Here is a 27,900-nt window from a genome sequence, read left to right as displayed (position 1 = left end):
AAATGCATCTGTAGCTAAGATAATATCAGTAAGTTTTATATGCCAGTGTTTTTATGTTTATCCCTAGTGGCCAGAGCAGCATTGTTTTTATTTATCTATCAAAATATCAATTCCACGAGTCCTACTTTTATCAAAAGACTGAAAATGGCTAACTATCTTTTCATTTTAACTAAGGTTTTAAAAAGGCTAGCCTGCTATCAGAGTGTCTCTTAAAATGGGAGCTGCCCATTGGTTCGACATCCCATTGTTCCGACCATATTAAACTCATTGTTCCGAAGTCCGTTCTGAAATCATCATGATGTCCTGTGGTTAAGGTCTGGTTAGGTTTAGGCACAAAAAAACACTTGGTTAGGGTCAGGAAAAGATCATGGTGTGGGTTAAAATGAAAAAGAAAGTGACAAACTCATAAGCCGTGAGCCTGCTCCGCCTCAAGCCGGTCGCGGCGCACCATACGCCCGCCGCGAGCCGTTCAGCACCGCGGACAGTCGGACTAATGGGATGTCGAACCAATGGGCTGTCGAACCAATGACATGGACCCTCTTAAAATCTGGTGTAATGTTGAGAGCTAGCATGTTTTGGTGATCCTTCTTGGGTCAAAGTGCCACAAAAGTCACATCATTTATTTTCACTTACCAACCAGTAAATGACAGAATAATAAATGAACACAGTGCCATCCACAGGCCATAATTAAAATTCTTTGCCGCACTTGTAGGGTCTGTAAGGCCACATACTCATGGTCAGAGGTATGAAGTGTGCCCTCAGCCTAGTGAGGTGCAGAGCACAGTGTTGAAGCAGGGGATAAATTAGTTTAATGTCACCCACATGTGGCAGGCACTAGCAAAAAAAAAGGGCCATTGTTTGTTTGTCTGAGTATTTTAAGATGGTGTGTTTTGCCATTGCTTTCAGGTTAGAAACACCTCTACTCTTGTTGGTTGCACATAGCGAGATCAAAGTTGAATATGACTGAGCTTTAGGTCCAGGGGCCAGGGAGGTGTCTCAGTGTGTTTGACAACAATGGCTTCTGTGGAGGGTCAGAAACAGAAGTGTTGGTTTTCCATTTTTCATCCAACCAAGAATTGTCTAGGGTGTAACAAGCATTATAGTGATGGACTAAGAGTCTCATCCTACTCTCCAATGTGCTATGTGTGAGCTCAGTCCTGCGTGTTCTTTAATGAAGCAATAGGAGAAGATATTCGGTCTCAGGTAATGTAGTTTATTAAGCAGTAAAGGAATAAAATTACAGAGCTCTGGGTCTCAACTTCACGTCCCTGACGAACAACAAAGGTGTGTCAGTTCACGAAGTCTGACCTCCTGTCCTTTCCCTGACCCAGTATATTTGAGCGTAACAGAGTGTCATTGTGCACGCAAGGCGTTGTCCTCTTCTCATTGGCAGTTCCACTTCCTCCTTCACCACACCACGCCCCTGCCCCGTGTTAATCTGACTCCTTCCCGCTGGCGATGGGGGCGTGGTTCCTGTTTTGAAAGACAAGAGAACAACACAACTCCCTACACGTGCTGTACCTTACTATCTGTATATCACTTTCTATTCTTTTTACCATATATGAAACTAATTATCTAAGCATTGCGGTATGTGCTCCTCAGACTTCATGTCTCTTCCTCTCCTGTACTTCTCCACTTCTGCAAAGCAAACACATTCAGATCAGCTGAAATCATCTCAGTATTCTCATTGTTCACACATCTAAAACTTATATAGTGAAACACAACTTATAGTAAAACACATAACATCATTCTATTCCCAACAATAGCCTTGGGGGTCTCTTGTGTCAGTCTTCTTGTAAGGCAAATTGCAATCTTGTGACTGTTAGTAGAGTGTGGACATGTCTATGAATACTGCTTGCCTTTGTCAGCATCCTCATTAAATTAATGCCTTGACACAACTCAAACATGCATATGCAAGTACACTCCACCCACTTTAACACTTTTTTATCATTAGTCATGCACTATCAGCATGTACTGTAAGTAGTGAAACAGAGGGGAGACACAGTCATAAGTTCCTGATTTACTGAAATAAGGCATGTTGTGTCAGACAGGAATGTCCTGTGCTGATTTTGTAACACTGATCGTTTCTCAAATGATGTAACAGACATTTAGAAAGTGGTGATGATGTATTGGCTAATTCAACATTCTGTACGCAACTGTGGATTTGTATACAAAGTATGATTTATTATATACATAATATAAATACATAATGCAGTCTTGTACATGCATCATACACACTGTGAAAGCAAACATCAGGGTTAAGGTTGTGAAGGAAATGGAGCAGTCTGGAATGTTGGTAATGCAACATAAATCTAATACAGAAAAGCAACTTAAAACTTTACGTTGGCTCAGTGTACACTTAAATGTGTCTGTGTTGTATTCCGTGACAATAATGTCACACTGAGTTTATATTAGGAGAAACATCAGACAGGTTTAAGCCCTAGGAGTTTAGGAGCTTAGGATCTCCAAGCTAACGCCAAGTCCAGAGGCAGGTGAATGGTGCAGCAGCCCTGCTGAGCAGCACATGGTAGGCCTGTCGAAACTGTCGATTCATGACAGCATAGAGTATGGGATTGATGCAGCTGTTGAGCCAGGTGAGGTTTGCACAGAACATGTGCAGTACCTGTGGGGCGCGGTTATGTTTGTCGGCGATGTTGAGCAGCAGGAAGGGGACGAAGCAGAACACGAAACACAGGAAAACAGTGAAGCACATGCGTGTCACACGCTTAAATTCGTCATCCTCTCCTGAAGTTGCTGAGTGGGAGGACTGTGCTGCAGTAGTTGGAGCAGGTGGGGATGAAGGTGACGTTGAGGTGGTAACAGAGGGAGACTTGGTTGCTGATGAATTTAAAGCCATGGCAGAGCCCTGGGCAGATTTGGAGGATTTTTCACAGGTGCTCTCGTCTGTACTTTGGACTGGATCTGCTTGGCTGCTCACCTCACAGCTACATGTCTTTGCCATGCCACTCTCTACACCGCTGTCATCTGTCCCTTGAGCTGAAGAAGCTGGTTTCTTTCTGGAGGATCGGCGGCTGAGCCTGTAGCGGAGCAGAGCTTTTGAGGCAATCTGGACACGTCTGTATATAAGAAGGTAGAATGCGCCAACACAGCCCAGGCCGATAAAAAAGTAGAAAAAAAGAAGAATGGTGGTGTAGGGACGACCCCTGGTCCTGTGGAAGCTGCATGTGCACACCTGTGGCACAAACGTGTAAACAGGCCAGAGTGGTCCAAAGCTGGCCAGGCCCAGTGCCCACGCTGAGATCAGGAGTAAAATTAGACCACGCTTGGAGAAGACACGGTCAAACACAGCCCTTTTTGCCACCAGGAGATATCGGCTCACTGCTACCAGACACAGGGTGATAATGGAGACAGAGTTTGAGAGGAAGAGGAGCAGGCCGAAGATGCTGCACCAGAGCTGACCACTGCGCCATCTCAGGTGTAGATAGTTGTCAACTGATATGGGCTGCAGTATGGTGCAGTACAGGAGATCAGCCACAGCCAGGTTGACGATGAGCACATTGAAGCGAGTCCTCAGACGTGGGTCTAAGGCGAAGGCTAGAATGGTCATCAGGTTCCCAGTCGTACCAGTGATGGTGACAGCACATCCCCACAGCACAGCAAAGTACCGGTAGCCGACGACTGAAGGACTGTAGCAGGAAAAGACGTCATCGTCTGTTTGGTTTGTGTGGTTCATCAGCATTCTGTCAACTAACAGGAATCAGAATATCGGTTAGCATCTTTGTGATGTGCTCACGGAAAGTTAAACTCAGACAGAGAGCCAGTCCTCCCCACCCTCTTTGTGGTGTCAGTATTGCCACAGATGAAAAGGGAAGTCACACATGGTCTAGGTAGTTCAACACTTTCTTTTGAAAAAAGGCCTGGCCTAAACAGAGGGCTGTGTTTGCAGTTTTAAGTGTAGGAACATTTTTAAGGGCTTTTCTGCAGTTTTAGGATAATCAAATGCGATTTCAATCACAAATGTTGTATTAATTAGCCTAATTCATTAACTTTTCACTGGAAAGAACAGATGATGATAGATGTAACCTCTTTGTAATCACCAACATTTTAATTGGCAATTATAATTTAATTACACATTTTTTTCTCAGTATTTGTAACAGACTGCAATTTCATTTATTCCATAATTTAGTTACTAGTTAATCCCAAACACTGCTTGTATGTTTGATATGTGCACAGCTATGGCTCTAGTAGTCTGAAATATGTTGTCTAGCAGGCACAAATAATTCCTTAATATTAGTCATTATAAATAATTGCAAATAAGGAAAGAACATAATAAAAGCAGGTTGTGTAGACAGTATGATCTCAAAAGACTTCCCTTGTTTGAACAGTTACTAAAAAAAATTTGAAATGATTTGATAATCAATTGAACTCTTTTAACTTCATTTATATTTACATCACTGAGGTGAATTCTGTATATAGATTTTGACTCTCAATGAAATAATGTAAACAGTAAAGCCAGTATTTAACATTAAAACATACAATCAAAAGAACCTCTGATAGATTTAAGATAAATTTATCATTTCATTAGAATTTCAATTTGTAAGGCACATAAAAGCCCTTATTTTAAAACAAAACACTTGTGAATCTCTTACCTTAAAGCTTAAGATTTCTGCCAACTCTTCCTAATTGTTGATGTGTAGCTGCGTCATTCTCTGCAGTGATCTGGTGCGATAAATGTCTGGCTTCCTGCTGGTGTTACATTTTATGTGCATCCTCTGTGTTGCTTAAGTGCCCTCTACACAAATGAAGTGTGAGGTAGGGTTTTTCCATTTCTTGTCTAAATTAGGGAAGAGAAATCTTGTGCATTTCTGAAAGTACTGTGTTTTTTTCAAATGGAATATTTGAATGTGGAAAAAAATGATCACATTAGTGAAATATGTTTTATTCCAAAAGTTATGTCTGCATACTGGAGGATGTAAGTCATTTATCACAAGGGACTGTGCAAACAGAACAGGGCTTCTCCTCATGAGATCAGCTGTGTTGATCATTACTATGATTAACATGTGTATTGCAAAATTGGAGTACATGTAGAGCAAAAATAATTAGTGATATATGAGTTACATTGGAAAAAGAATCTACAAGAACATCATATGAAAACTAAACAATGGTTGTGACTCATTTATGAGAGCGAAACATGTTGGTTATTGTGGTTAGGTGTGTTAGGCCGGTATCAGGCAGAGTACTTCTGTAACATCACTGACGTTTTTACTAACAGTGTTTCTACATTCATTGTATGGGACTGAGAGCTTGCATGCAAAAATGTTCATACTGCTGTTGTCATGTTATTATCATGCAGTATATTGTCCTGCTGTGCTGTTGAATCTGCTCCTGTAAGACACTGAAACCTCTTTGTTCTACTGTGCAGTATGGTGCAGTTGAGAAAACCTTGCTCACCATTTTATATATTTAAATAATTTCCATATAGACAATTCAATACAGAGACACTCAGTTGTTTTATTACTGTGCTTGTTACATGGTTTATGTCAGTGATCATTTGGGAAATAATCTAAATAGTCATCAGGGAAACCATTTGAGTTGTGACACTTACAATACACATTAATTGAAATTACACTGAACAAACTAAAGTACCTTGGTATGTTACTTGCTGTCATGATTTCTCTTAAATTATTATTGTTCACAGTTGCTGTATTTTCCATAGGCAGTGAGGGCAAATATTGATATCGGTGTAGTACACCACTGACCTTTACTTCCTCAGTCAACTATACAATGCTGAATCAGTGATAAGCACATGAGAATACATGCTTTAAGAATTTGACCCTTTTTCTGCTGCACATAGACTTCCTGTTTCTGTCACACAGGGGTAAATATAGATCATTCTGTAAGAGTGAAAATATAAACATACTGGAAATGCAGCACCAAAATTGTCAGTGACTCATGTGCTTTAGGCCACAAGAACAGAGTTCAAGTGTGGCTAAATGCAGGGGTAACCTAGTAGGCATGTTTTTGTTGGCACTGATGCTTTGCATATGAAATAAACTATGACAGAAATTAACGTTAAAACATGAAGACTGAGTTGCAGTTGTTTGAGTCAGATACAGTGTCATGTGTTGCAGATTGGAGGATGCACGAGAGGGTCCATGCTTCATTAGTTCCTTTTCAAACAATCTCCAAAGTCTAGTTATTTGCAGGTAGTTAAATGATGAATGGGAAGTGGTCAATGTGAAAGCATTAAAAGTCTCTTTAAAACTTCTCTAAAATTTGTAATTAAGTAACGGAAAGGACGAAGGCGGATATAGAGATCCCTCAGAAATTATTTCCCTATGTCTTTGTGAGTTGACTCCTGTTTTGCAGCTCTCACAATGGAAGGTGTGTTCCTGAGCGTATGGGCATTGTTATTTTTCTATGTCATTCTCCTCTGAGCCTCTCGATGTGTTACAGTATGTTTAAAGTGAACAGGAAGAATGAAAAGAAGGATATAACACAGGCTGTTACTGTAGCCATGTTACTGTGTGGGTGTTAAAAACAGCAGGAAACAAAACCTTAAGTTGTAGGTGTTATCAGTTAATTCAAGCTGAGATTAGAGGGTATGTTTGGTGTGGTTTGTTGTATCAGTGCACATCCCCAGCTACTGGTATCATTTAGTAAACCTGCAATTCTCTCCACCGAGTGGCAGTAATGTGCCTGCTGTAGTTTCTTAAACTGCAAATGCAGGACAAGTATATAAATCTGAAGAGCGTTCAGGGGTCAGGGTGTCTGAAATTGCTGGTGATTGTGCACGTCAGAAGTGTGGACTTCAATTTTTGCATCTTGACTTTTGTGTATAATAATACAAGCCTCACATTTTTTAAAAATGACCTAACTAAGGTACTTTACATGTCCTAATTGCTGACATCCACAAAACATTTATTTACCCTCAGTGCTATGCTTTGCAGTTTGGTTCCCTTATGAACATTATTTCTCAACTGTGTTTTGGGCTAGATCCGCCTGACTGCGTATTGAACTGCTACATACATTTGCTATACCACTCTCTATACCACTGTCATTGATCCGTTGTGCTGAAAAAGCTTGTTTCTCTCGGAGCACTAGTGACTGTAGCATCTATCTAGACTTGTCTGTGAATGTGGAGGTAGAATCTGCCAACACAGCCCAGCCTGAAGAAGAGGTACAAAACCAGAATGGTGCTGTATATGCGTCCCCTGGTTCGATGGATGCTGCATGTACACACCTGTGGCACAAACGTAAACAGGCCAGAGTGGTCCAAAGTTGGCCAGGCTTAATGCCCACACTGAGATCAGGAGTAAAATTAGACCACAGTCAAAGATGACATGGTCAAACACAGTCCTTTTTACCACTAGGAGATATCGGCTCACTGCTACCAGAAAGAGTTGAAGAGGAAGAGGAGCAGGCTGAAGATGCTACACCAGAGCTGACCACTGCGCCATCTGAGGTGTAGATAGGAGTCAACTGATATGGGCTGCAGTATGGTGCAGTACAGGAGATCAGCCACAGCCAGGTTGACGATGAGCACATCAAAGCGAGTCCTCAGACGTGGGTCTGAGGCGAAGGCTAGAATGGTCATCAGGTTCCCCATCGTTCACGGTGCCAGCACATCCCCATAGCACAGCAAAGTATCAGTAGCGGATGACTGAGGGGCTGTAGCAGGAAAAGACGTCATCGTCTGTTTGGTTTGTGTGGTTCATCAGCATTCTGTCAACTAACAGGAATCAGAATAAAGGTCAACACATTTGTAAAAGGGCTTTTAGTCAGTGAGTGGTTGCCTGCCACCACCTCAAATGTTTTCATTGTCGGCCGTGCTTTGGAGGTGGCTGACGATGAAGTATTAAGGAGTGAGGTCGGCTTTTTTGTGAACAAGCAAGGCTATTGACCATGGCAACCACAGAAACTCCACTGAAGAAAACAATACAGAAGGTTGTTCTACTTAAGCTGAATTCATACACCTCCTCTCCATCACTGAACGAACATATTATAAGTATATTATAAGTTAATGACTTCCACCAGACCTTTTATATATATGTAGGGTATGTCATTCTCTGCAGTGATCTCATCCTCTGATTGTCAGGCTTCCTATTAGCATGTTGTCTTATGTGCATCCTCTTTTTTTTCATTTAAGTTCCCCCACATATATATATATCTTAATGTTTGCTTGCACAATACTCTAACCTGTACAAAACCTAATCAGCTTCTGATTATGAATAGTTTGAAAGTCAAAATGTGGATATGCTCTGGCGTATCTGTTGTGTTAGTCACTTAACAATATTGCACTGTACTGAAAAGAACATGGCAATATTACTCAGATTCTTACAATACTAGACTACTTGTACAACCAAATGCATTTGTGTTTTATTGTTATTGTCATATTTCATTACATTTGGATAAAAAGAAGAAGAAAAAATCACCAATCAACATTGCTTACAACCATAAATTCAGTTTAATGATTTTATATATAATTTTGATTTTAATTTAACAATGAGGAAGCCCCAACATGTACCCTTTCTCATTATTTTTAAATAATCTGCATTTACAGTAATGTTTCAATACACTTCTCCTAAATAACAATTCATACATTTGTAGACATTGTCTTTTTTATTGCAGTTAACAAGAAAAGTAAGCAGGAGTGCTTAAAGTATTGCTACAGTTTCCGTTTCCTAAAGCTTCCCTCTAATGTTTCACAAGCCATCATGACAGTTTCACAGGGATAGTCAGGGGCCATGTGGGGTTCGGAGCACACGAGGCAGAGCAGACAAACTAAACATTTTTATCCCACTACAAGCCTATAATACTACCAAAAATGTTGTTTTTTGCATACATCTACTCATCTGTGTATGTGGTCCTTTTCCTTCTGTAACATATTGCTGGTGTCTTTCATCCCACTGTCTTCCACACTCCCTTGTATGGGACTGTTTGAAAATGTTGTCTGATATTTAAATGTGCACATAATGCAAAGACCTGCCACTAAATTCATAACTCAATCATTGTCCTGCTGTGCTCACAGTGTTGAAACTATTAATTAAGACACTAAAACTTTTCTGTGTGCACAGTGAGGTGCAGATTAAAGAAAAAAAGATAGACCGTAATTTTAAATGCATTTAAGCCATTTAAATGGAGACATTTCACCACAGATTTATACTTGTGTGCTTTGTGGGACTAACGCACAGTGGCTGTTGTCAGTGGCCATTCAGGGAGAACATCATCATGGGAACTATTTAACTGAAGTCAGTACATCTTGACCTTCACTAAAGACACTAACAGCCTGGGTTTTTCCTCACGTTGTGTCCTTTTTCTCCAACCTTACTGCATTTTACACACACTGGTAGAATAAACACTTATAGCTGCATAGTGTACCAGTTCAGATTCCTTCTTCACAAGTAAATCTTTGCCAAACCGTTAATGTGACGTACACATCAGTTCAGTTTTAAGACTCAATGTAAATGTCTACCTTTTGCTGTGACTTCCCCTTTCTGTCCCACATAAGTAAATATAGACCATTTAGGCCAGCTGTGAAAATGTAGACATACAGTACAGAGAAATGTTTGCCAGTAACTGCAGAAATGGTACGGAAATTGTCCATACCTTTTTCTCTTTATAGGCCACAAAAACAGAACTTTACAGTGGTATATCCACTATACTGTGACAGCTACATTATGATACCAGCTAATATCAGAGGCAACTACTATATCTAACCCAGCGGGCGTGTTTTTGATAACATTGATGCTTTAGATATGTAATGTATTCTTGCAGAGATGAACATTAAAATCATAAGAGAGGTAGGGTTTTGAGTCAGATACAGTGGACCATATGTTAGATGAAGATAATCAGTCAGTTGCAGTTTGGAGGATGCTCAAGAAGTCCATGCTCGATAGAAACTTGTTTATAAGTTCCTCTTGAAACTATCTGCGGAGTCTACTCGATGATTGGCAGATAGTTGACTGATGAAGGGAAACTGGGGAGGATGGAAACATACAGTCTCTTTGAAATGTCTGAGAGGCGTCAGTTACTCTGGTTCTCCCTGTTAACGTAACAGCAGTGGTCTGCAACCACAGTATGCACCATGAAGAGTCATATTTATGTTCACTGTTCTTATTCTAATGATACAGCAGCTGGAGCCTCACCAGCTGGCTCTTGATGGCACGTGGTTGCAGGCCTCCACTTCACAGTGTGCTTCTTCCTGATTCGTCCCCATTCTCTCACCGTCAGTAAGGAGTGAAGAGGATCGGCCCGTGTGTGGTGCGGATGGGGCCTGGGGCGGGCCTCAGCAGGCTGAGGGGTGTTCCCTGTAGGAGGTGGTGATGGGGATGAGGGTGGGAGGTCGGGCAAGGAGCACGTAATGCCAGCTGATTGGAGGAGGCTGCGGCTGCCATCGCTGCGGCAACAGCCAGAGGATTTGGTAAAAGTCCAGCTCCCAGAGTTTTTGGAAGTTCCTTTGAGAAAGTCAGGGGAAAATAGAAGAGTTTATTGAAACATGCAAGTTTTCCTAAAACCTAAGCGATACTGGTTATATAGGGGAGAATTGAGAAATATGGAATATGTAGGTAAGATTTGTACCATGAAGTCTGTGCGCTTCTTGTGCCGACTAAGAAGAGGATTGGGTTTTCCCGCAACACCATCCCGATGCCTACGGCTAGATATATGCTGAAACAATAAATTATGAAAGAACAGATATTAGATTTCATGATAGCTTAAAGACTAGGCTCACTCAGGGTCTTTGGATCTTTGTGTGGGTTTTCTTACCTGTTTCAGCTGCAGCTCAGAGTTGACTCTGACGTTGCAGATCTCACAGTGGAAGGTGCGTTCCTGAGTGTTGGGGTCAGAAGACAGCTCCCCTCCCTGCTCTGGGCTGGGTTTAGGACCCAGACGTGGGTATGCTTTAATGGGTCCCAGTCCACTTCTAGCCTCCAGAATGGTTTTGTGTTTGGTACCTGGAAACAATGAAAAGAAAGGTATAATCTACAATGGTAGCTGGGGCCATGTTACAGTGTAGTAGTGCATACCAGCGTTGTAGTCAAGACCACTTAAACTAAGGTCAAGTCATGACCAAGATCAGGGCGTATCAAGACCGACACAAAGCCAAGGCTTTAAGGGGTTGAGACTTAGTCAAACCAGTGCGAATCCCAGACTACATGACATACTTATGGTAAAATGTGGAATGTGCAAACAGTAGGCACTCCTAAATTGATCTCAAAGATCCACATCTCCATAAAAACATCCACAAAAAAGCATGAAGATTCCTCTTCATTCACCTCTTTGATTGCCAAAGACACAGTATGTGTAGCTAATATATCTCGGCAGTTGTGGTCTTGAACAGTTTCAAAATCAAATCCTGAGTCGTCTTTGTTTGAGGCTGAGAAAAGACTGAGTAAAAATGCAATTGATTTTGAGACAAGATGGAGACCTTCAGAAAATAGTCTCGAGATTATAAGACCAGTCTTGAGTACTACAACACTACATACTAAATACTAAATTTACATATTGAGAATATGTTTTCAACTGCAGTTTCTAAGATCAAGAATGAACTTAAAGTAGGTGGTAAGAGGTGAGGTTTTTATTACCATCCATTTACACCCAGTAAAAGCATGCGGTTATTAATCTGTGGTTATTACCACTAAGTGGCACTAATGCACCAGGTTTAGCTTTTCAAACTCAGATGCAGAACAAATGCAGTATTGCCTTAAAAGAGCCATGCTTCAGGGTTTCTGAAGTTGCCTCTAAGAGTGCATAATACATAATGCTGTTGTTTGTAGAGGTTTATTTCTCTCAAGATTGTGTGTACTCGGTGGCATGACGTACTTATGAAAATGTGCACTGCGACAAAGCCGTGTTGGATTTACCTTTGTTATGTGCCTCCAGTTGTGAGAGGGAATTAACTGCTACTTTGCACAGGGAACAGTAGAGAAGCTTCTTGGCTTTCTCTTCCTCTGACTCTCCTGAAGAAGGGCTGGGTGCCGGGGACGGGGTGTCAGGAAGACCAGCGGCTGCTGGATCTGCAGGGGGGGTACTGAGGGCCGCAGTGGGGGAGGGAGAGGATGGCAAAGGTGTGCTAACAGAAGGCAAGAGGGGACACTCTGCATCTGCAGAGCTCAGTGTGGGTGTTGGAAGGCGGCTAGGGGTCAAAGGTGATTTGTTAGAGTTGGGACAGGATTGGGTGTCATCTGTAAACAGCACAAAGATTTCAGGTTAGTGAATAATTTGTGGATAGTCAACCATATAATTAACCCTTCAAGCACTATTGAGTTCCTGTCCATGTACCCATCTGACCAATTGCGAGCAGTGCCATTGATCCTGAGCAAACCGATTGGTACTAACAGCTGTCAATCATGATGTCACACCCCCTTTTTATGGCATCAAACTTATCAGAAAAACAAACACTTGAACATACATCAATGTGATAAGAATGAGCTAAAATGATGATCCTTGGGAAAAATTTATTTGAGGTGTACTTTGATTTTTTTAGTTTGGCCCATTTCCCATCTGCTTATGTGAAGGGAATGGGGTTTATGACCTATACCGCAACCAACTACCAGGGGACGATTGAGATGTTTTGGCCTCACTCTTGAGGAGTTGTCATGTCGTCCATCTTTATTACAGAGTCTATGTTTTCTTTTATTGTCATAGTTCAACTCAGTATTGGACTGTGTGATGAAATCTTGAGTCTTTGGATTGGTGTAGCTCAAAAATGTATGCAGGTTGTTAAAAATATATATTTTTAATTATTGTCGGCTCATTAGATTTGCAGGTCGAACTGCAAGTTCTGATATAGCCACATCAACACTACATGACTTAGTGGAAACCAGGGCACCACTCTGGTTAGTTTCACACAACAGCTGTGTTGTACATCTGTGACAGATTTCTGTGTGTGTGTGTGTGTGTGTGTAACATCATATGTCACAGGTGACGCTCACCCTGCTTATTAGGATCAGGCTCAGGGCTAGATGGCGAGGGGCCTGGTGGGGAGGGCGAAGCAGTAGGGGGAGGGTGCTGCTTGTCGCCATCTTGGAGACGAGCTGTCTTGGATGTCTCGATCCCCTTCACCCTGCGAGCATGACGGTTCCCCTTGTAGTGGGCCTCTGCCTGGCTCTGGTAGAACAGCAAGACACATCAGAGGTTTGACAGCATAGATTTGAATTGGCTCGACTGGATTCATGTTTCTATTTTTAACAGAACATTTCATCTTGACTACCATGTCATTTATCTTTATTCTTTTATTTACTGTTGACATGTAGTATTATGAGTACCTTAAAAATGTTGACATTTGATATCATTTTTGATACCACAGGGATAAATTGACACTGAGGGCATACAATTTAATTTTTTAAATAAATGATAAATTTACCAAGGCTAGAACATGATGATGACTTTTCTTTTCCTGGTTGGTAGCAGAGGACAGCAGAATGACTGTTGTAAACATTAACAATAATTAAAACTTTTTTTTACAGTAATGAAAACAATATTTGTCTTGCGATAGTGCACATGCTCAGAAGCCCCTGAGATCGTCACACATTCAAAATACAGTTAAGTGCAATTATAATAAACCAAACCAAACCAAACCAAACCAAAACACTGTTTGGTAAGCCCATAAACAACAGGATCGAATGAGACAAGTGACGAGAAGACAGCCCTGTGAGTGAGTGAGAGGAGGCAGGGCTGTGGGGGCACGGCAGCAATGTGTGTGTCAACTCGCTGTCGAAGGAAAGAGACAGCAAGAAAGTAGTATTGATTGTATTGAACTGCAGAAAATGAATATTTAAACTGTTACAAGTATTCAGAGATGATATGTAGCGATAAATGGATATTTTTGACAAAACTATTGACACAATGAGCTTCAGTCAGAAAGCTGGTGGGGGCAGTGAAGTGAACGCACACTGCCATGTGGACCAGATTCCACTGGACTGTTTGGTGAGCTGCGTGCTAGTAGTAGCAGCAGTATTAGTAATGTGCCTTTTCTCTGGCAGTCAGCTTATGTTTATATTTTGTCTTATATTGACTTGTTTGTCAGTTTATGTGTGCATTTCAATTTAGCAGGGTAAAGGTAGGTTTGTCAGATGTTCATTACCAAGCGATTGCAAACATCTTACACTGAACTCATTCATATGTAACACCACATAAACCTTTGATATGTTTTTTCAGTATGTTTGTTGAAGAAAGCATCTACAGTAATTCCCCAAATCTGCAGCTCCACTATAAAGTGACCATCAGTCAAAGACTATGGATGTATCATAACTGAATGACCAAGTGACTGTTTCTAACCAAAGGTGCTCAGTGGACTTCCTTGTATTTAAATTTTTTTTAACCAAACAAACCCCAACATTTTTGGTTCCCAAGGATAATCCAATAGTAACTCACAAATTCTGAAATATATTCTGGCACCCTGCGTTTTCGGCGCATTACAGTAAATGGCTGCTGAGCTGATGGTTTGGGGGGACTGATGTGCTGATGAGGCTGTCAGTGAAGATTAGCCTCCAGAATATTCTCATCTTCCTCCACTACTGGTGTAATCACTGAACTGGCCTGCTGAGCTGATGATGATTATTGAGTGGTGGGATTATCTGAAATGGGCTGGAGGCCTGTGGGCAACCAGTGACAGTTGACAGTCAGCTACTGAGAAAAAAAAAATGGAGCAAATCAAGAAGAGCTTGTATCCACGAGTGTGTGTTCGCCTGCTTGTCCCTGTGTCTGATTGCACTTAAGAGGATCAGTTTAAACTCAGGAAATGGGAAATATGAAGAGGAGTGGACAACTCAGTAAGAACTCAGTATGGATGTAGACTTTGGGTTTCAGTTTGTCAGAGTCAAGGTTAAGGTAACAGGAGACGTGCTATGTGTTTCAGTTATAATCCTTCAGATTGTCATGAAATCAATCTCCATTTTTGATGCTATTTATGGTTGGCATTTTTTTTAACGAAAACCATTCAATGTATATACAGTCTGTAATTACATCATTCCCTCGCTGGTTTCAAACTGCATAATGGATTCACAGGAAATAATTTATGAATGTAATCCAGTGTTACTGTTTCTAATTTCATCTCTTTGATAACAGCCTCGCTGTTTACTGTTCACTCTCCTGCAGCTGTATTAAAGCACCAATAAGACAAACTGAACATTTCCTTCTGCTGCTGTGTCATATTGAATGTATTCAATGGGCAGAACACAGGGTGGCGTTTATTGTGAAGCACTTGCAGCAAACAATATAATAGTCAGAGCTTTGTGCTGACAGCGATGTTCATCAAAAATGTGGCCACAAAAAAAAGACAAGGCTTTTTTCAAAATCTGCATGACAACTGTGATATGGTTAAGGAGAGGCAAATAAACTGTGATTAAGATATGGTTAGGATTAGGAAACTAAAACAAAGGGTTGAGGTTTGGGAAAAATTTTGGTTACAGTTAATAAAAATGTTATGTGCTGGGCACCATTTCTGTTCTGCTGCATTTAAGTCTGCCAAGTTACACGCTATACACCACCGTAACTTTCACACCCTTACTACTCCCTTGCTACACAAAAGACTTAATACCTCCTGCACTAGCCCTTAAGATTGGCTGTGGATGTACTGTAGGGCTGGGCAACATATTGACATTATATCAAAATTGTGATATTAGACTAGATATTGTCTTAGATTTTAGAAATTGTAATACCATAGGTGTTGTCTTTTCCTGGTTTTAAAAGCTGCATTACAGTAAAGTGATGTAATTTTCTTAACTTACGAAACTGCTAGCGCTGTTTTATTACAGGGTTCCCTTGGATCCTTAAAAAGTCTTAAAAGGCATAGAATTCATTACTCTTAAGGTCTAAATTGGTAAAAATAAATGTCTTGAATAAATCTTTCAAAAGTCTTAAAAATGAAAATGTTAATTAAAATCAAAATAATTGACACCTTAAAAAAGCTGCTTAATGCCACAATAATGTCACCAAAATTTCATGTTTTATGTTGCAATAAATATTTGGACAAAATTCTCCCTAATCCTGCGTAATTGATTTTGGTTCATGTTTTTCGTTTTCTTCAATTTTAGTGCCATTAACAAAGTCTTTGAAAGCTGTTAATCTGACGTGCCTACTTGCTGTAGGAACCTTGTGTTATTTGCCTTTACCCCTTTAGTCATTATATCCATGTTACTGATAATTACTTATCAAAAATCTCTTTGACATGTTTTGCAAAAGCACCAATACTAAACCCTACAATATATATGTTTAATAATATATATATATACATATATATATATATATATATATATATATATATATATATATATATAATATATATATATGTTTCTCCGTATCGCCCAGGCTTAACATGAATCATAAGGTGCAGAAACGTCCAATATGGAAATAATTCTTGGAGATGTAGGGCTGGGATATCATTGTTACCCTCCAAATCCAGATATCCATGTGCATGTCGGCATCAGATGAAATCAAAGGAAAGAGTGAGGTGTTGGGGCCCAAATATAGTTCCTGTAAGCTCCGCACTAATACAGTAATAGAGGATTGTGTGTGTAACTGTCTGTGCATGTGTATGAACAAGCAGGAGTCTGCTGGGATTAGATAGGTTTCATTAGGCCAATAACAAGCCTGAGAGACCTGAATAAGGCGCGTGACAGGTACATGTTTAGGACTCTGCGGGGTGGGATGCTTGGCTGAGGCAAAGGGACCACTGAGACGTGTCCGGGATGCCTCTGTAAGTCTGAGGTATTAACTGCCAATGATAGTTACCCATATAGCCCTCATCCTGATTGGTGATGACAGAAAGGCAGATATAGCTCTGCCTGTGTAACCCAACTCCTCTGGCTGCTGCTACCCAAAGCCTTGCAATTAGACAAGGAGATGAAGCCGTACAACTCCACAAACAAATGACGGCAGAGAGCTCGAGAGGCAGAAATACTTAATGCTCCTTCTTTTTTTTTACAGTCCACACTTTGTGTGACTGACCTTCTTATTTCCCTCTCCCTTTCTCACAGTTGTTTTCTTTGTGCCTGAGCTTTGATACTTTCACTGTCCTTGTGACCTTCAGTGTCAGGTCTTAAGAAATCAATAAAGGTCAATCAATCAATTCAAGCATAAAAGCTTGACAGCCTTGGAGGTGGGGGTGAGATGCAGCAGAAACAATACGATGTAAAAGAGATGACCGCATCCGATCTTGGGAGGAAAAGGGAAAAATGATAAAATATAAATGATGTTCAGCATAGTAGGTGAAACAGACTGAGAGAAGCTACGAAAGAGCCTATGGAAAGGGGGATTAAGACGAATGAAGAAGCAGAGATGGGATTTAAGAGGGAGAAAATGAGAGCAAGTGAATGTCCCTGAAATCCTTTTTCTCTCTAAGCAGGATGTGCTTTGATGTTTTATCTATAAAGCGACAAAAGCACAGAAAGCAGAGAGAGTGGGTCTTGCAAATCTACTGTACGGGGTACTGGCAGCAGCAGTGACAGGAAGAGGGGGTGGGAAGAAGCTGGAGAGGTGGAGAGAAGGAGACGGGGACAGATGATACAGTATACCCCACAGAGGGGGAAGCAGAAACATGAAAACAGACAAGGAAAATGGTGAGCAAACTCACTTGCTGAACAGACAGGAGATGTGAATGAAACAAGGTTTGGTGTAGGCCTAAGAAGAACAAGAAGAGGGAGAAAGAAAGAGAGAGAGAGGTGTCCAGTATGGTACTGCAGTGGTGACGATGGCTAATGCAGCATGGTGTGACGTCAGCCTTGCAGCAGAGCTGAGCTAAACACTGGCAGGCTAATCTGTCCTCTGTGGCCTGAAATGAATTGCATAGTTATAATTACAACATGTGTGGCTACAGCGTAGTAGCAGCAAGAAGCAAACGCTTCCTTATGGCCACTATCAATCAATCTGCCTCTTTCACTATGTGTGAGTACTCGAGAACTCCCATTTAACCCCCGCCTCCCTCAGACATAAACATGACAGAAAAATGTTGGTATTATTAATGTACTTTGGTGGCGCATGACCTGAAGAAGACTAGATGAAAAATAATGAGCGTTTGTCTGCCTTTGAACTGCAGCGCAGCCCAGACAGCATGAGTAAGCCAAGTACTGTACTGTAAGCAGAGTATTCCTTCATTATTAAAGAATGTCCACCATGCTTTAAGCTCCCAGTCTCTCAGGTTACTGTGGAAAGTGCTGTAGAGCTGCAGCACAGCAGATGCACGCAAGTATAACAGCAGGCAGGACAAACAGGTGGCTCAATATTAGACATCCCACCGCATTTCACAGACGTGGCACCAGTTAGAGACTCCCATACACACATGCATTTACACACATGCACATTCATATTTACATACATACAGTATGTAAATATGAACATGCGGTTATCAGCCCCCTCTCATGTTCTGTATCCCATGCTCATGTAGACCATGTGAGAACATGCAGATCTGAGCAGGGGAGATATAATTAAGCGGCCCCTCACAGAGAGCACAGGGCAGTGTTACATGAGTTTCGGATGACTCCCTCCTTGCCTGTGTCCTTTACACACCACTGCATTTAGAGTACAAGTATTTAGCGCTTCATCACTGGAATGCATTTATATTTTTAGCCAGGCTTTCATGTCAGGCTTTTGTTTGATTTCTACTCATGTTTAGGTGAGAGGTTACAGTGTCGGTTATAAATACCAGAATTTTTTCCATCAGTAAAAGCCTTTTCAGTAGTAATGAATACACATTATTCAAATTTAGACACAAAGAATTTTGTCTTTTTTTCCACTTCTATTAGAGCTGACTATAAGTTATTGCGAGCTGTTTTAGTTTGAAAGGTCATGCGTATTTTTTCTTCTGTAGTTAAATGTACAGAGTGTGTTGTGGCCCACCAAAATAATATCTGCTGTCTAATTTGTTATTTCTTTGTGCAAAGAAAGAGTCTCAGATCATCAAAATATTTCCACTGCACGCACACACACTTACAAAACACAAACACACTGTAAAAAGCCTGCAATATTTTAGTTATGTCATCCAGCAGCAGGGTTTTGGGTGTCCACATTATGAGCTATTTGCATTTCAACTTCAGTTAACACGACTGCCTCTTTAATGGGGACACTCAAATCATTCCTCTAGAGTTTCATCACTTCTAGCCTCTTTTATTTCAGTTGCTCTGCCTCATGTTGGCATGGTGCCATCTGTCAAGGGTGACATGCAGAAAATGTGCTCCATCAGCTTTAAGGTAGCTGTGAGGACAAGCTTGTGTTCACTGTGGTTCTCCCTCACGTCCATTAAAAACCTCATCGCAGTGGATTTAAAAACCACAAGTCATACTTAACACCTGAATATGTTTTCTGAGCCTGACACACAGTTCAGCCAAACAAATTCTCTGTACACTGAAAGGAAAGGCTGTGCAAACTTTGTGGAACTTGCTTGCTGTCCTTGTATTTGCTTTTCTGACCCAATATCATCCCTTTAAGCCTTTAGTACTAGAGTGTAGAAGGACATTTATCCTGGACAGTCGTAGAATGAATTAAGCAGGCAGGGATTTTCTCGGTCTTCCTCCTCCCACTCTCCTTCCTGAACAGGCTAAAATTGGAGCTGAGAAACTGTGAACCAAGTTCTCACCTGCTCCAGCTGTACAGTCAATCACCAGCTAACTTTGACTCCAGCCAACCAACTTTTCAGGTCATGATTTAATGTGTCAAGAGTGCAGGTGCAGGGCTCTGAGACACTTTGACGGTTCGCTAAGCTCTGCCTCTCCTAGTTACTGTTGCTATGCTTGTCAAGCTTTCTGTTCTCATATGCAGTTTACAATGATAGCGGCGGCAGAGTTACCACTTGGAAGGCTTAGTTGTTTTCTTATTCTTATTTCCAGCCAGCAACTGTTGATTTTGGCAACTGAAATGGCAACTGCTGGCCAAGCAAGCGTGAAGCAATTTTGGTACAGCGTGGTACAGTGATGATGTATTTGGTAGGCCAACATGAAAGTTATCATCACCCTGGTTCCATTGACAAAAAGCCAATGGGATTTTAACATTGGATTTTTGCAGAAAGGGAAATATAATGATAAAATTAGGCTCTGTGGCAAAAAAAAAGACGCTTGCATGTTTTGTTCAGCAAGACAATCCTCACAAATGAACACCTTTTTCAAATTTTGAAGCATAAATGCAATTTAAGAAGTAAACATCCAATGTTAGGCTATAAACGCACTACACCGTGGTTGCGTGACTTTGGTGTCGCCACCACAATGAGACTGTAAAGTCGTGTTCTGTAGTCACATTTAGCCACTTGTTAGCATCTGTCTTTTTTAAGTCACCTACAAGCTTCAAAATTCATGAGCTGTACATTAACTGATGGATTTTATGGCCTAGAACAAAATATGAAACCCTCTTAAGCTTATGCTTCCAGCAAACCTTATATCAGGCATCTAACCGAAAACCCATTGACTTTGAGTCAATGGAACTGGGAGTGGCAAAATGCTAGCTCATTTCTGGGTTTCATGACTCATTCCTTCACCACTTGGTTGTGGTAGGGTATTCGATCTCTTGTGTTAATCTTGTAATGCACACTGGCCCAAAAAGCAATATTCAATTGGTCCAAAAACATTTGGAAAGTCCAGCTGTGTGATTCAGTTGTGTTATCCCATTTATGTGCGTGAGCAGCTGTTGCTCTAAATTGTCTCGGCTGTAGGAGGACTTGGTAGTTAGTTATTGATGTACTTGGTTGTGTCTGTTAGGCGTAAGCTAGTTAGCCAGACATGAAAACATTTGTAGCTAACATTTGAACACATAGGCACACTTATCCATTGCCTACACATCTGAGTATGTGTTTTTGGCTTTGGAGAGATTCTAAGATACACACCACCCTCCAAAGTCTTTAAATGCCAAGTTTCACTCTAACTACCATCCCATGCACACCACTTTGGCATTTTATAGATATCCAACGCCTGCCAGGCCTGCTGTGCCAGCTGGTATGAAAGCAAATCCTTCATTTGAAGTATTTAAGATTTCATACCTCTGAGTTGAAGCGTATTTGACAGACATTGCAGGAGATGACTGGCCGCTTTGTCTTCACCATAGGTGGACCGAAGGTGTGCGTCATCACAGCCTTCTGGACAGGGTCCATCTGAGGACAGACAACCCAGAGGTCACATCAAAGATTCAGCAACACAGGAGGAGCTCGGGAGGGCAGTGTTTCTGTGTTTTCAACAGCAGTGCAGTGATCGTGGATGAGAGAGAAAGGTGTTAAAGTAAAGGTGCAGGTGAATGACAGGGGGATCTGCTTAAGGGGAAAGAAAGCTGGGAGATTAAAAAGAGCGGAGAAGAGTGAATTGAAGAGGGAGCAGTGATTGATGTGGACAGGAGGATGTGTGTTTTCTCAGCAGCAGCTGGTGCTGCTGTCTGTGCCTGACTTCTTGGGTGCCGTTCAAACACTTTAATTCATGCTGGGGTTCGAAGGGCCTAATTACACACCCCCTATCTCCAAAAATTTGTACTTTGTGCGTGTGGTACAAAATCTCTGCTTTTCGAAACATCAGACCAGAATGTGACACACAACAGTAGAGATATTTTTCTGTGAAGATAAAAGATAAAATGTGTTTTAGATTAGTAGGGACATTAGGGCCTTGTTGCGAGAAAAGCAATCAAATTTGGCTGCAGGGAAATTGGATTTCATATTTGAAATAATCAGCACACTTAAAACTGTTAAACAATGAAATTAACCAAATGGAATATAGACAACTCTGGGTTTAGATAAAAATATGCTGTTGGTAAAAAAACAAAAGACCAAACAACAACTGAGGATTGTATTTCTAACATTTATAGATTGATGTAAGGTTGAATACACATATCATAAACTGTGAGTAGACATATCTATTTAAGGTATAATTACTGTCATTAGAAAAATGCAGCTCAATCTTTATCCTATTAATTGAACCACATAATAGGATTAAAAAAGTCAATTAAAACATTTAACTTTATATCAGAAAACAAACTAATTAAAATGATCATTAATATTAAAAAGTAAATTGTAAAACAGCAATATAAACATATAAAAACAATAGTATTAAAGACTTTAAATAGAATAAAGTCACGGACATAGGAATATCTCTAATTAAATGCCACAGTTAAACATCGGCCTTTAACTTTATCCTTAGAATACCAACCAAGCTTGTCATTCTCAGATCAACCACACGTACACCACGTCACTCTCTCATGAAACGTTTACTACTTCATTTTTAGACGACTCGAATGGACTCGTGTGAGCTCTCTGACCCACTGGCAGGGTTCAACAACCACAGCGCTGGGTGTTGCCCTCATTAAGCCGCCAAAAGTACACTGCGGTTTTACTCAGCCTCTCATCTCCTGCTCAGACTGTGAACGTCTGCTGCCAAATGAGAGACTGTTTACACTCTCAAGCTCCAGGCACCAGGGGAAATGGTATAATTGGTCTGAAAACTTAAACCCTGTTTGAATGCATTGTTAGGAATATTTATAGACCTTTTTTATGTTTTTTTTTCTTACTCCTGTCTCAAAATTGTGTCTCCGGTTCACCTCCCTCTAGTTTCATATTTTTAAGATTGAGACCTGTAACACCTCTAAATCTGTTTGTTACATCTGTGCATTTGTGCCAACATTGTATGTGAGTGAATGCATGACACAAGCTGTGTGTTTATCTGAGGTAATTATCGTCCACGTGTCCCGATGGGTGTGTGGGACAGAAAGGCTGATAAAAACAAAAGCCCCTCCTTCACTGCCCTGTCCATCTCTCACTGGTGGCTGTTGTTCATCATGTTGATTTCTCTCTGGGTCCCCTGTCACTGTGTGTCTGTTGCTGCCATTCTGTTACCACCTGTTCTCGTCATGATCGCTTTTTATACATTTGTCCCTCCTGTTATAACCTCATTAACCTATTAGCCGCTCTCTGTCTCCTCTTTCACCCTCTCCTCGCTTAGACAGCGGAGCTTTTGTTGTGTGTGTGTGTGTCATATGGATATCTGATAACGTAAAAAACAACCCCTGTTTCCCTCTTGTTTGGGGGTTTATACAGTCTGGCACTTGGTTGCTGGTTCCAGACCTCTAAATTTGGTCCTCTCTTTGATGGCTATTTGCCCTGTTAGAGAAACAACTGAGCCTGGTTTATTGGCAGAATTTAGATTGTGGACGACATCTGTGGCAGAGCCAGCAAAGTGATGACAAGACTGCACGAGATCCACACAGTGATACAGGCTGTTGTTAGTTAACTTTGAAAAAATATCAGTTCTTAAATCGATGTATTTCTCCACTCCCCATGATTGTTAACTGCTCCCAGCAAGCAGTCCTGCAGCTTCTGTGTCAGCTGAAAATGATTTGGGACAGATATGTCACTTGCTACTGATTGGTTCTGGGAAACTGATATCTCCTCCCACACAGAAAACAGCTTACAGTTTTTCTTTTTAAACAAATGTATTATTATTACAGTATATGAATGCAAACTGAACCCTGAGGAACAAAATTGCAGTTAAGTGTGTATATAACAATGAGCCTATGATCAAATCTTGTCCGATGGATCATGTCCAGCATGAGCCTGCATTGTTTTCTATGCCTTGTGTAGAGGTATGCAATGTGAAGGATGGATAGTAACAATAAAAACTAGTACAAATGCATTCAATGGATATTGCTGGGGAAAAAAAGACCATAAATCGTGTCAAAATGGGTTTTTATATAATGAAAATATCAAGAATTCTACCTTAAAAGTAATATTTCTCTCCCAAACTGAGTATCTGAAACAGAGACTAATAACATATGCGTTAAACTTTAGCCTTACAGAACATTTATTTTCCTCCAGAGTGTTTGAAATCAACAGAGTTGCAGAGGCTCACTCTCTCCTTCTTCCTCACCGTGCAGCTCCTGTCTCAATGCAAGAAGGCGAGACCTGCAGTATACTCCTGAGAATCTTAAGGGTCTGGAAATTACCTGTAATCCTGGTGAGTCAGACCTGATATTAGCTCTCTAGATAACTCACAGAACTCCACACCCCACAAAAAGTTTCTAACCAAACTGGAACATAACTGTGTTTGAAACAATAAATACAGTAATCGAGTGTTTTTGGCAGTTTGCCCTTTCCGTGTCCTTTCAGTCTCTAAATACGAGCAGGCTGTTTGTCCGGCTTTAAATAAAGACTCTCACTGAGCTGCAGCCGTCTATCACTGGATGACAGCAGTGTTTCAGACTTGTTTAAATTTTACTGTCCAGACAGAGAGTGATTTGGATTGAGGTGCTCTGGCATTAGTGGCCACACTCAATGTCCTTGCTGGAGCAGGATGAATCATTAACCTGAGGAAGGGTCATTTTGCCTGAGTGCATAAAGATAAGGTTGATGATAGTGTGTGAGTGTGTGTGTGTGTGTGTGTGTGTGGGGGGGGGGGGGGGGGGGGGGGGGCACTTGCATCCCTGTGTGTCGCCACGCTGACCTTCACATGAAACTCAGTCTAGCAATGAGAAGGGGCTGCAGAAAATGCTGACTGTAGAGAATGCAGCCCTGTGCCTCTTATACAATTGATTAGCTGTAACTCATTTTATTGCAGTAAAACACTCGGCGGGGCATTTTCTCAATTATGCTGAAACTCACTCTGCTGAATAAAAGTAAACAGCTGTCACCTTATCATTTTGGATTATACAGTATAAATCCTCAGCACTTTATCACTTGTCTTCACTCCGGAGGCAATGCTCCAAAACCACTACCAAATACCAGCTCTGTCTTCTGTTAAGTGAAACAAGACGATAACAAATTCCAGACGCCATGAGAACACACTCACTCACGTGTGCTCTCACTGGTGTGCAGGTATGCCTGTGAGCACTCACCGTGTTAAAGTTGTGGAAGAGGCCGATGGTGGCTGGGTGAGGCGACTCCAGGGGAAACTGGAGGAAGGGCTTCATGTCCAGCGGGGTTGGGATGACAGATGGGCTCCTGAGGAAGGCAGGGACCGGCCCCGGTCGGTTTACACTTCCTGTGGTAGATGTACAAACAGGGAAATTAGAGATTCAAAAAATGGAAAGAGCAGAAGGCCCTATAATCAAGTGAATCGCAAACTGAAATAATTTCACAAGGTTTGTTAGTGAAGATGACGACAGCTAGTTCTCACTTGTGCTAACTGTGTAGGAAAACTGCAGTGGCTGATGCAGAAAAGCAAATGGGCCTATCTAGTGCCAGTGTTTGTCCATTGTGGGCTCCTGTAGAATAACGTGATGGACTCTGTGGAGGAGAACCCACAGTATGTAGGAATAAACGGCTCATTCAGAGGTAACAAAAACGCAACGATTCTGAGTTTCAGATGACTACAAACTCAGGAAAGCATAGTATAAATATATTTCTGCTAACAGATTCCCCTAAATCCTACACACCTTAAATTAAGTATTCTTTTAAAAGAAAGAGCTCTTGTTCTTTTTAATTTTTTTCTACTTTATTATTCCACTAAGGCAGTTTGATTTTGGGCAAGTAAAAACAGACATATGCACAGACAGGCAAAGGAGCTGTATAACAGTATGTTTGCGCTTAAAAAAACAAAACAAAAGTCATACTAAAATAATGAAAAAAAAAAAGAAATGATTAAGTTAATAGTCCACATGGTAGATTGGCAGTTAAGCATTTCATGTTTTTCATGTGCCAAGAGCCAGATAGAGCACACACACTCACACTCTTTTCGAGTGTCAAATACAGCTCTCATGGTGGAAATGGGAAAACAGATGGCTCTGGCCTGGCTCTGTTCAGCAGAAACAAAATCTGCCTACCGACACCTCGAAAGGTCACTAATTAACACATTATATCTTGTTTGTTTATTCCATGCAAACTGGAGTGTAAATACGATATGTTGCAGTTTTACATGGTGTTTTGTGCAGCCAATAAAAATTGGCCATGAGCAGTGACTTCCCGCAGCACCTGAAGACAGAGTCAGGCTAGCTGTTTATAGTCTTTGTGCTAAGATAAGTCAACCAGCTGCTGGCTATAGCTTTATAATCACCGTACGGAGATGAGACTGGTATTGCATTTCTCATTTAACTCTTGGGGAGAAATTAGTATTTCCCAAAATGTCAATCTGTTTCTTTGAAGCTGAGCATTACATCAGAGCAAGTACCTGCTGTAAAACCAGTTTTAACTGAAACACTGTTTAAAGTATTCTAATCCTCCCCCTTTTCTCGATCTGAACCTTCATCTTCTGCGTCATCTTCCCATTTTTAGGCCCACTACCCACCCACACCTCTCCTCTTTCTGCCTCTCTTGCTCACTTTTCTTTCAGTAGTAGCTCAGCAGCGGTGAATGCCTGCACTTGAGGAGTCTTCTGTGATGGGCAGGAGAGCTAAGCTCCTTAAGCCTCGCAGCTGGGGTGCTGCAGATATCCGCCTTTTCTCCATTTCTCCCTCTGTCTCTCTCTCACCAAGCACAGTTTTCTATCCCCATTTCATGGTCCCTTATTCTGTCTGCCTGCTGCTGTATCCCCCATCTGTACTTCTCCTCACTCCACCACCAGTTCTTCTAGCTGTTTTGTTCCTTCTCCTCATCCTCTTTCTGTTTTGCTCTCTCTTCTCCACTTCTGCTTCCCGTACTTCTTCTGTTTAGCGTAAAGAAAAAAAACAGCAGGGTGCTTCAGGCCCAATCTGGCTATACAGAGAGAATTCGTATAATCTTTTCTCCTGAGATTATATGCAATCATCATCCTTTATTGCCACCGCTTTGTGATGACTACTTAACAATTTTGTTACATTTGAAAAGAAAAACTGGTCACTTGTCAAAACAAGGGGAAGAAAAGGCTATTTTGGTAACAGCAGAGGAGGCTCCTTTCACTGACAGCAGGGGAGACGTAAAGAATGTGCTGTCAGGATCAGAAATAGATGGAGGGGAAACTCTCTCCTTCTGGCATTCCTCTTCTGACGGTTTCAGTCTTTTGGAAGCGGTGGCAGCTGAAGCTCAGCTGTAGCTATTGTCATATGTGTGTGTGGCTGCTTTCGCATGTGCTGCATGAGAAGCAGGGAGTCCAGAAGGTAGGAAGGGAAATAAGATATAAATGTGGTGGAGGTCATGGTTTAAATGTCCTTCAGACATGCCATGAATCCCACAGATCACATGACGGCCATTATCACCTCTCTACACCAACCACAGCAAGGTTTGTGCTGAGTGAAAAACCAGCGGTAATAACACACCTTCGTTCACACCAACATACGAACATGCAGGAATGAGGGAATGCTCACCACCAGATATCATGAAGGAATGAGGGTCAGCAATAAGCAGGATAAAAATAAGTCTGGGACTCTTCTTAAATTATCACAGAAAGTTAGACTAATTTTAATTCCTGTGTTTAAAAATGTAAATATTAAAGGGTAGAGTTTGTGATATTATATCTTTGAAGACATCAAATCCCATGAAAAGACCCTAAACTAAAATGTTAGTCCATCTTTGCCCCAAGCCTATGATGTAAATCTTTAAAAATGGCTACAATATAAATAATTCAAAAGGATCAGTGTGTAAGATTTAGGGGGATTTAGTGGCATCTAGCGGTGAGGATTATAGATTGCAGCCAGCTGAAACTTCTGGTTAGATTTCAAGCGTTTCATTTGTCCAGGAGGACCTAGTGATTTAAACTGCTAAAAACACTAAATAAAATAGTTTAAAAGGTTAAATAAGTTAAAAAATAATCTGTGTTTTTCCAAAGCGCTCATCACGGAGGGGCTGCTCACTACAGTGGCCAACACGAAAACATGATGGTTTGTCCGTTTGGGCTACTGTAGAAACATGGTGGCGTAACATGGCGATCTCCGTAGATGGGGACCAACTCCCTATGTAGAAGTTAACAAAAGCACAACAACAGCGATTATACGCAAAAAACATACTGCATTACCAATCATCATGTATAAGTTTACATAAATAAAGATAACATATTCATTTTAATGCATTGGTTTAGCTTCCCTCTTGTATGTAGGTCGGCTGTGTAAGCTTAATATGATGTCACAGGAATATCA

At 41.1% G+C, this 27,900-nt stretch overlaps 2 protein-coding genes and 1 pseudogene across 5 annotated transcripts in view; all 3 read right to left on the bottom strand.

Moving 5' to 3' along the window:
• Positions 1-1,197: 1,197 nt before the first annotated feature.
• On the bottom strand, positions 1,198-4,747 carry LOC117257125 (G-protein coupled receptor 84-like). 2 transcript variants are annotated; one of them, XM_033627049.2, is made up of 2 exons: positions 4,611-4,747; positions 1,198-3,708 (listed from the first exon to the last, which is right to left on the bottom strand). In XM_033627049.2, exon 2 carries the CDS (start codon positions 3,698-3,700, stop codon positions 2,471-2,473), a length of 1,230 nt encoding a protein of 409 aa, XP_033482940.1. In that variant the 5' UTR covers positions 3,701-3,708; positions 4,611-4,747; the 3' UTR covers positions 1,198-2,470. The 2 variants fall into 2 exon arrangements, with proteins under 2 accessions (XP_033482940.1, XP_078023893.1); XM_078167767.1 differs by having other exon boundaries at positions 1,198-3,647; positions 4,611-4,745.
• Positions 4,748-7,077: 2,330 nt separating this feature from the next.
• On the bottom strand, positions 7,078-7,694 carry LOC117257126 (G-protein coupled receptor 84-like; annotated as a pseudogene).
• Positions 7,695-8,413: 719 nt separating this feature from the next.
• Positions 8,414-27,900, bottom strand: part of LOC117257124 (zinc finger protein 385A-like) — a 42,407-nt gene continuing 22,920 nt past the window's right edge. For 2 of the 3 annotated variants that reach the window (XM_033627045.2, XM_033627046.2), the window contains exons 2-8: positions 24,751-24,896; positions 20,924-21,034; positions 12,897-13,071; positions 11,826-12,146; positions 10,729-10,916; positions 10,543-10,629; positions 8,414-10,418 (exon numbers count right to left, since the gene is read on the bottom strand). In XM_033627045.2, coding sequence (XP_033482936.1) covers positions 10,191-10,418; positions 10,543-10,629; positions 10,729-10,916; positions 11,826-12,146; positions 12,897-13,071; positions 20,924-21,034; positions 24,751-24,896 — 1,256 coding nt within the window. In that variant the 3' untranslated portion in view covers positions 8,414-10,190. The remainder of the gene's footprint in view (positions 10,419-10,542; positions 10,630-10,728; positions 10,917-11,825; positions 12,147-12,896; positions 13,072-20,923; positions 21,035-24,750; positions 24,897-27,900) is intronic. The other variant, XM_033627047.2, reaches the window with a different exon arrangement.

Source organism: Epinephelus lanceolatus, chromosome 1 (genome assembly GCF_041903045.1).
Source record: "Epinephelus lanceolatus isolate andai-2023 chromosome 1, ASM4190304v1, whole genome shotgun sequence".
NCBI lineage: Eukaryota > Metazoa > Chordata > Actinopteri > Perciformes > Serranidae > Epinephelus > Epinephelus lanceolatus.
Note: the sequence above shows the minus strand (reverse complement) of the source record. Positions and strands in the feature narration are given on the sequence as shown.

Coding starts and splice junctions, on each gene's coding strand:
- LOC117257125 (XM_033627049.2), bottom strand. CDS start 3,700: ATGCTGATGAACCACACAAACCAAACAGACGATGACGTCTTTTCCTGC.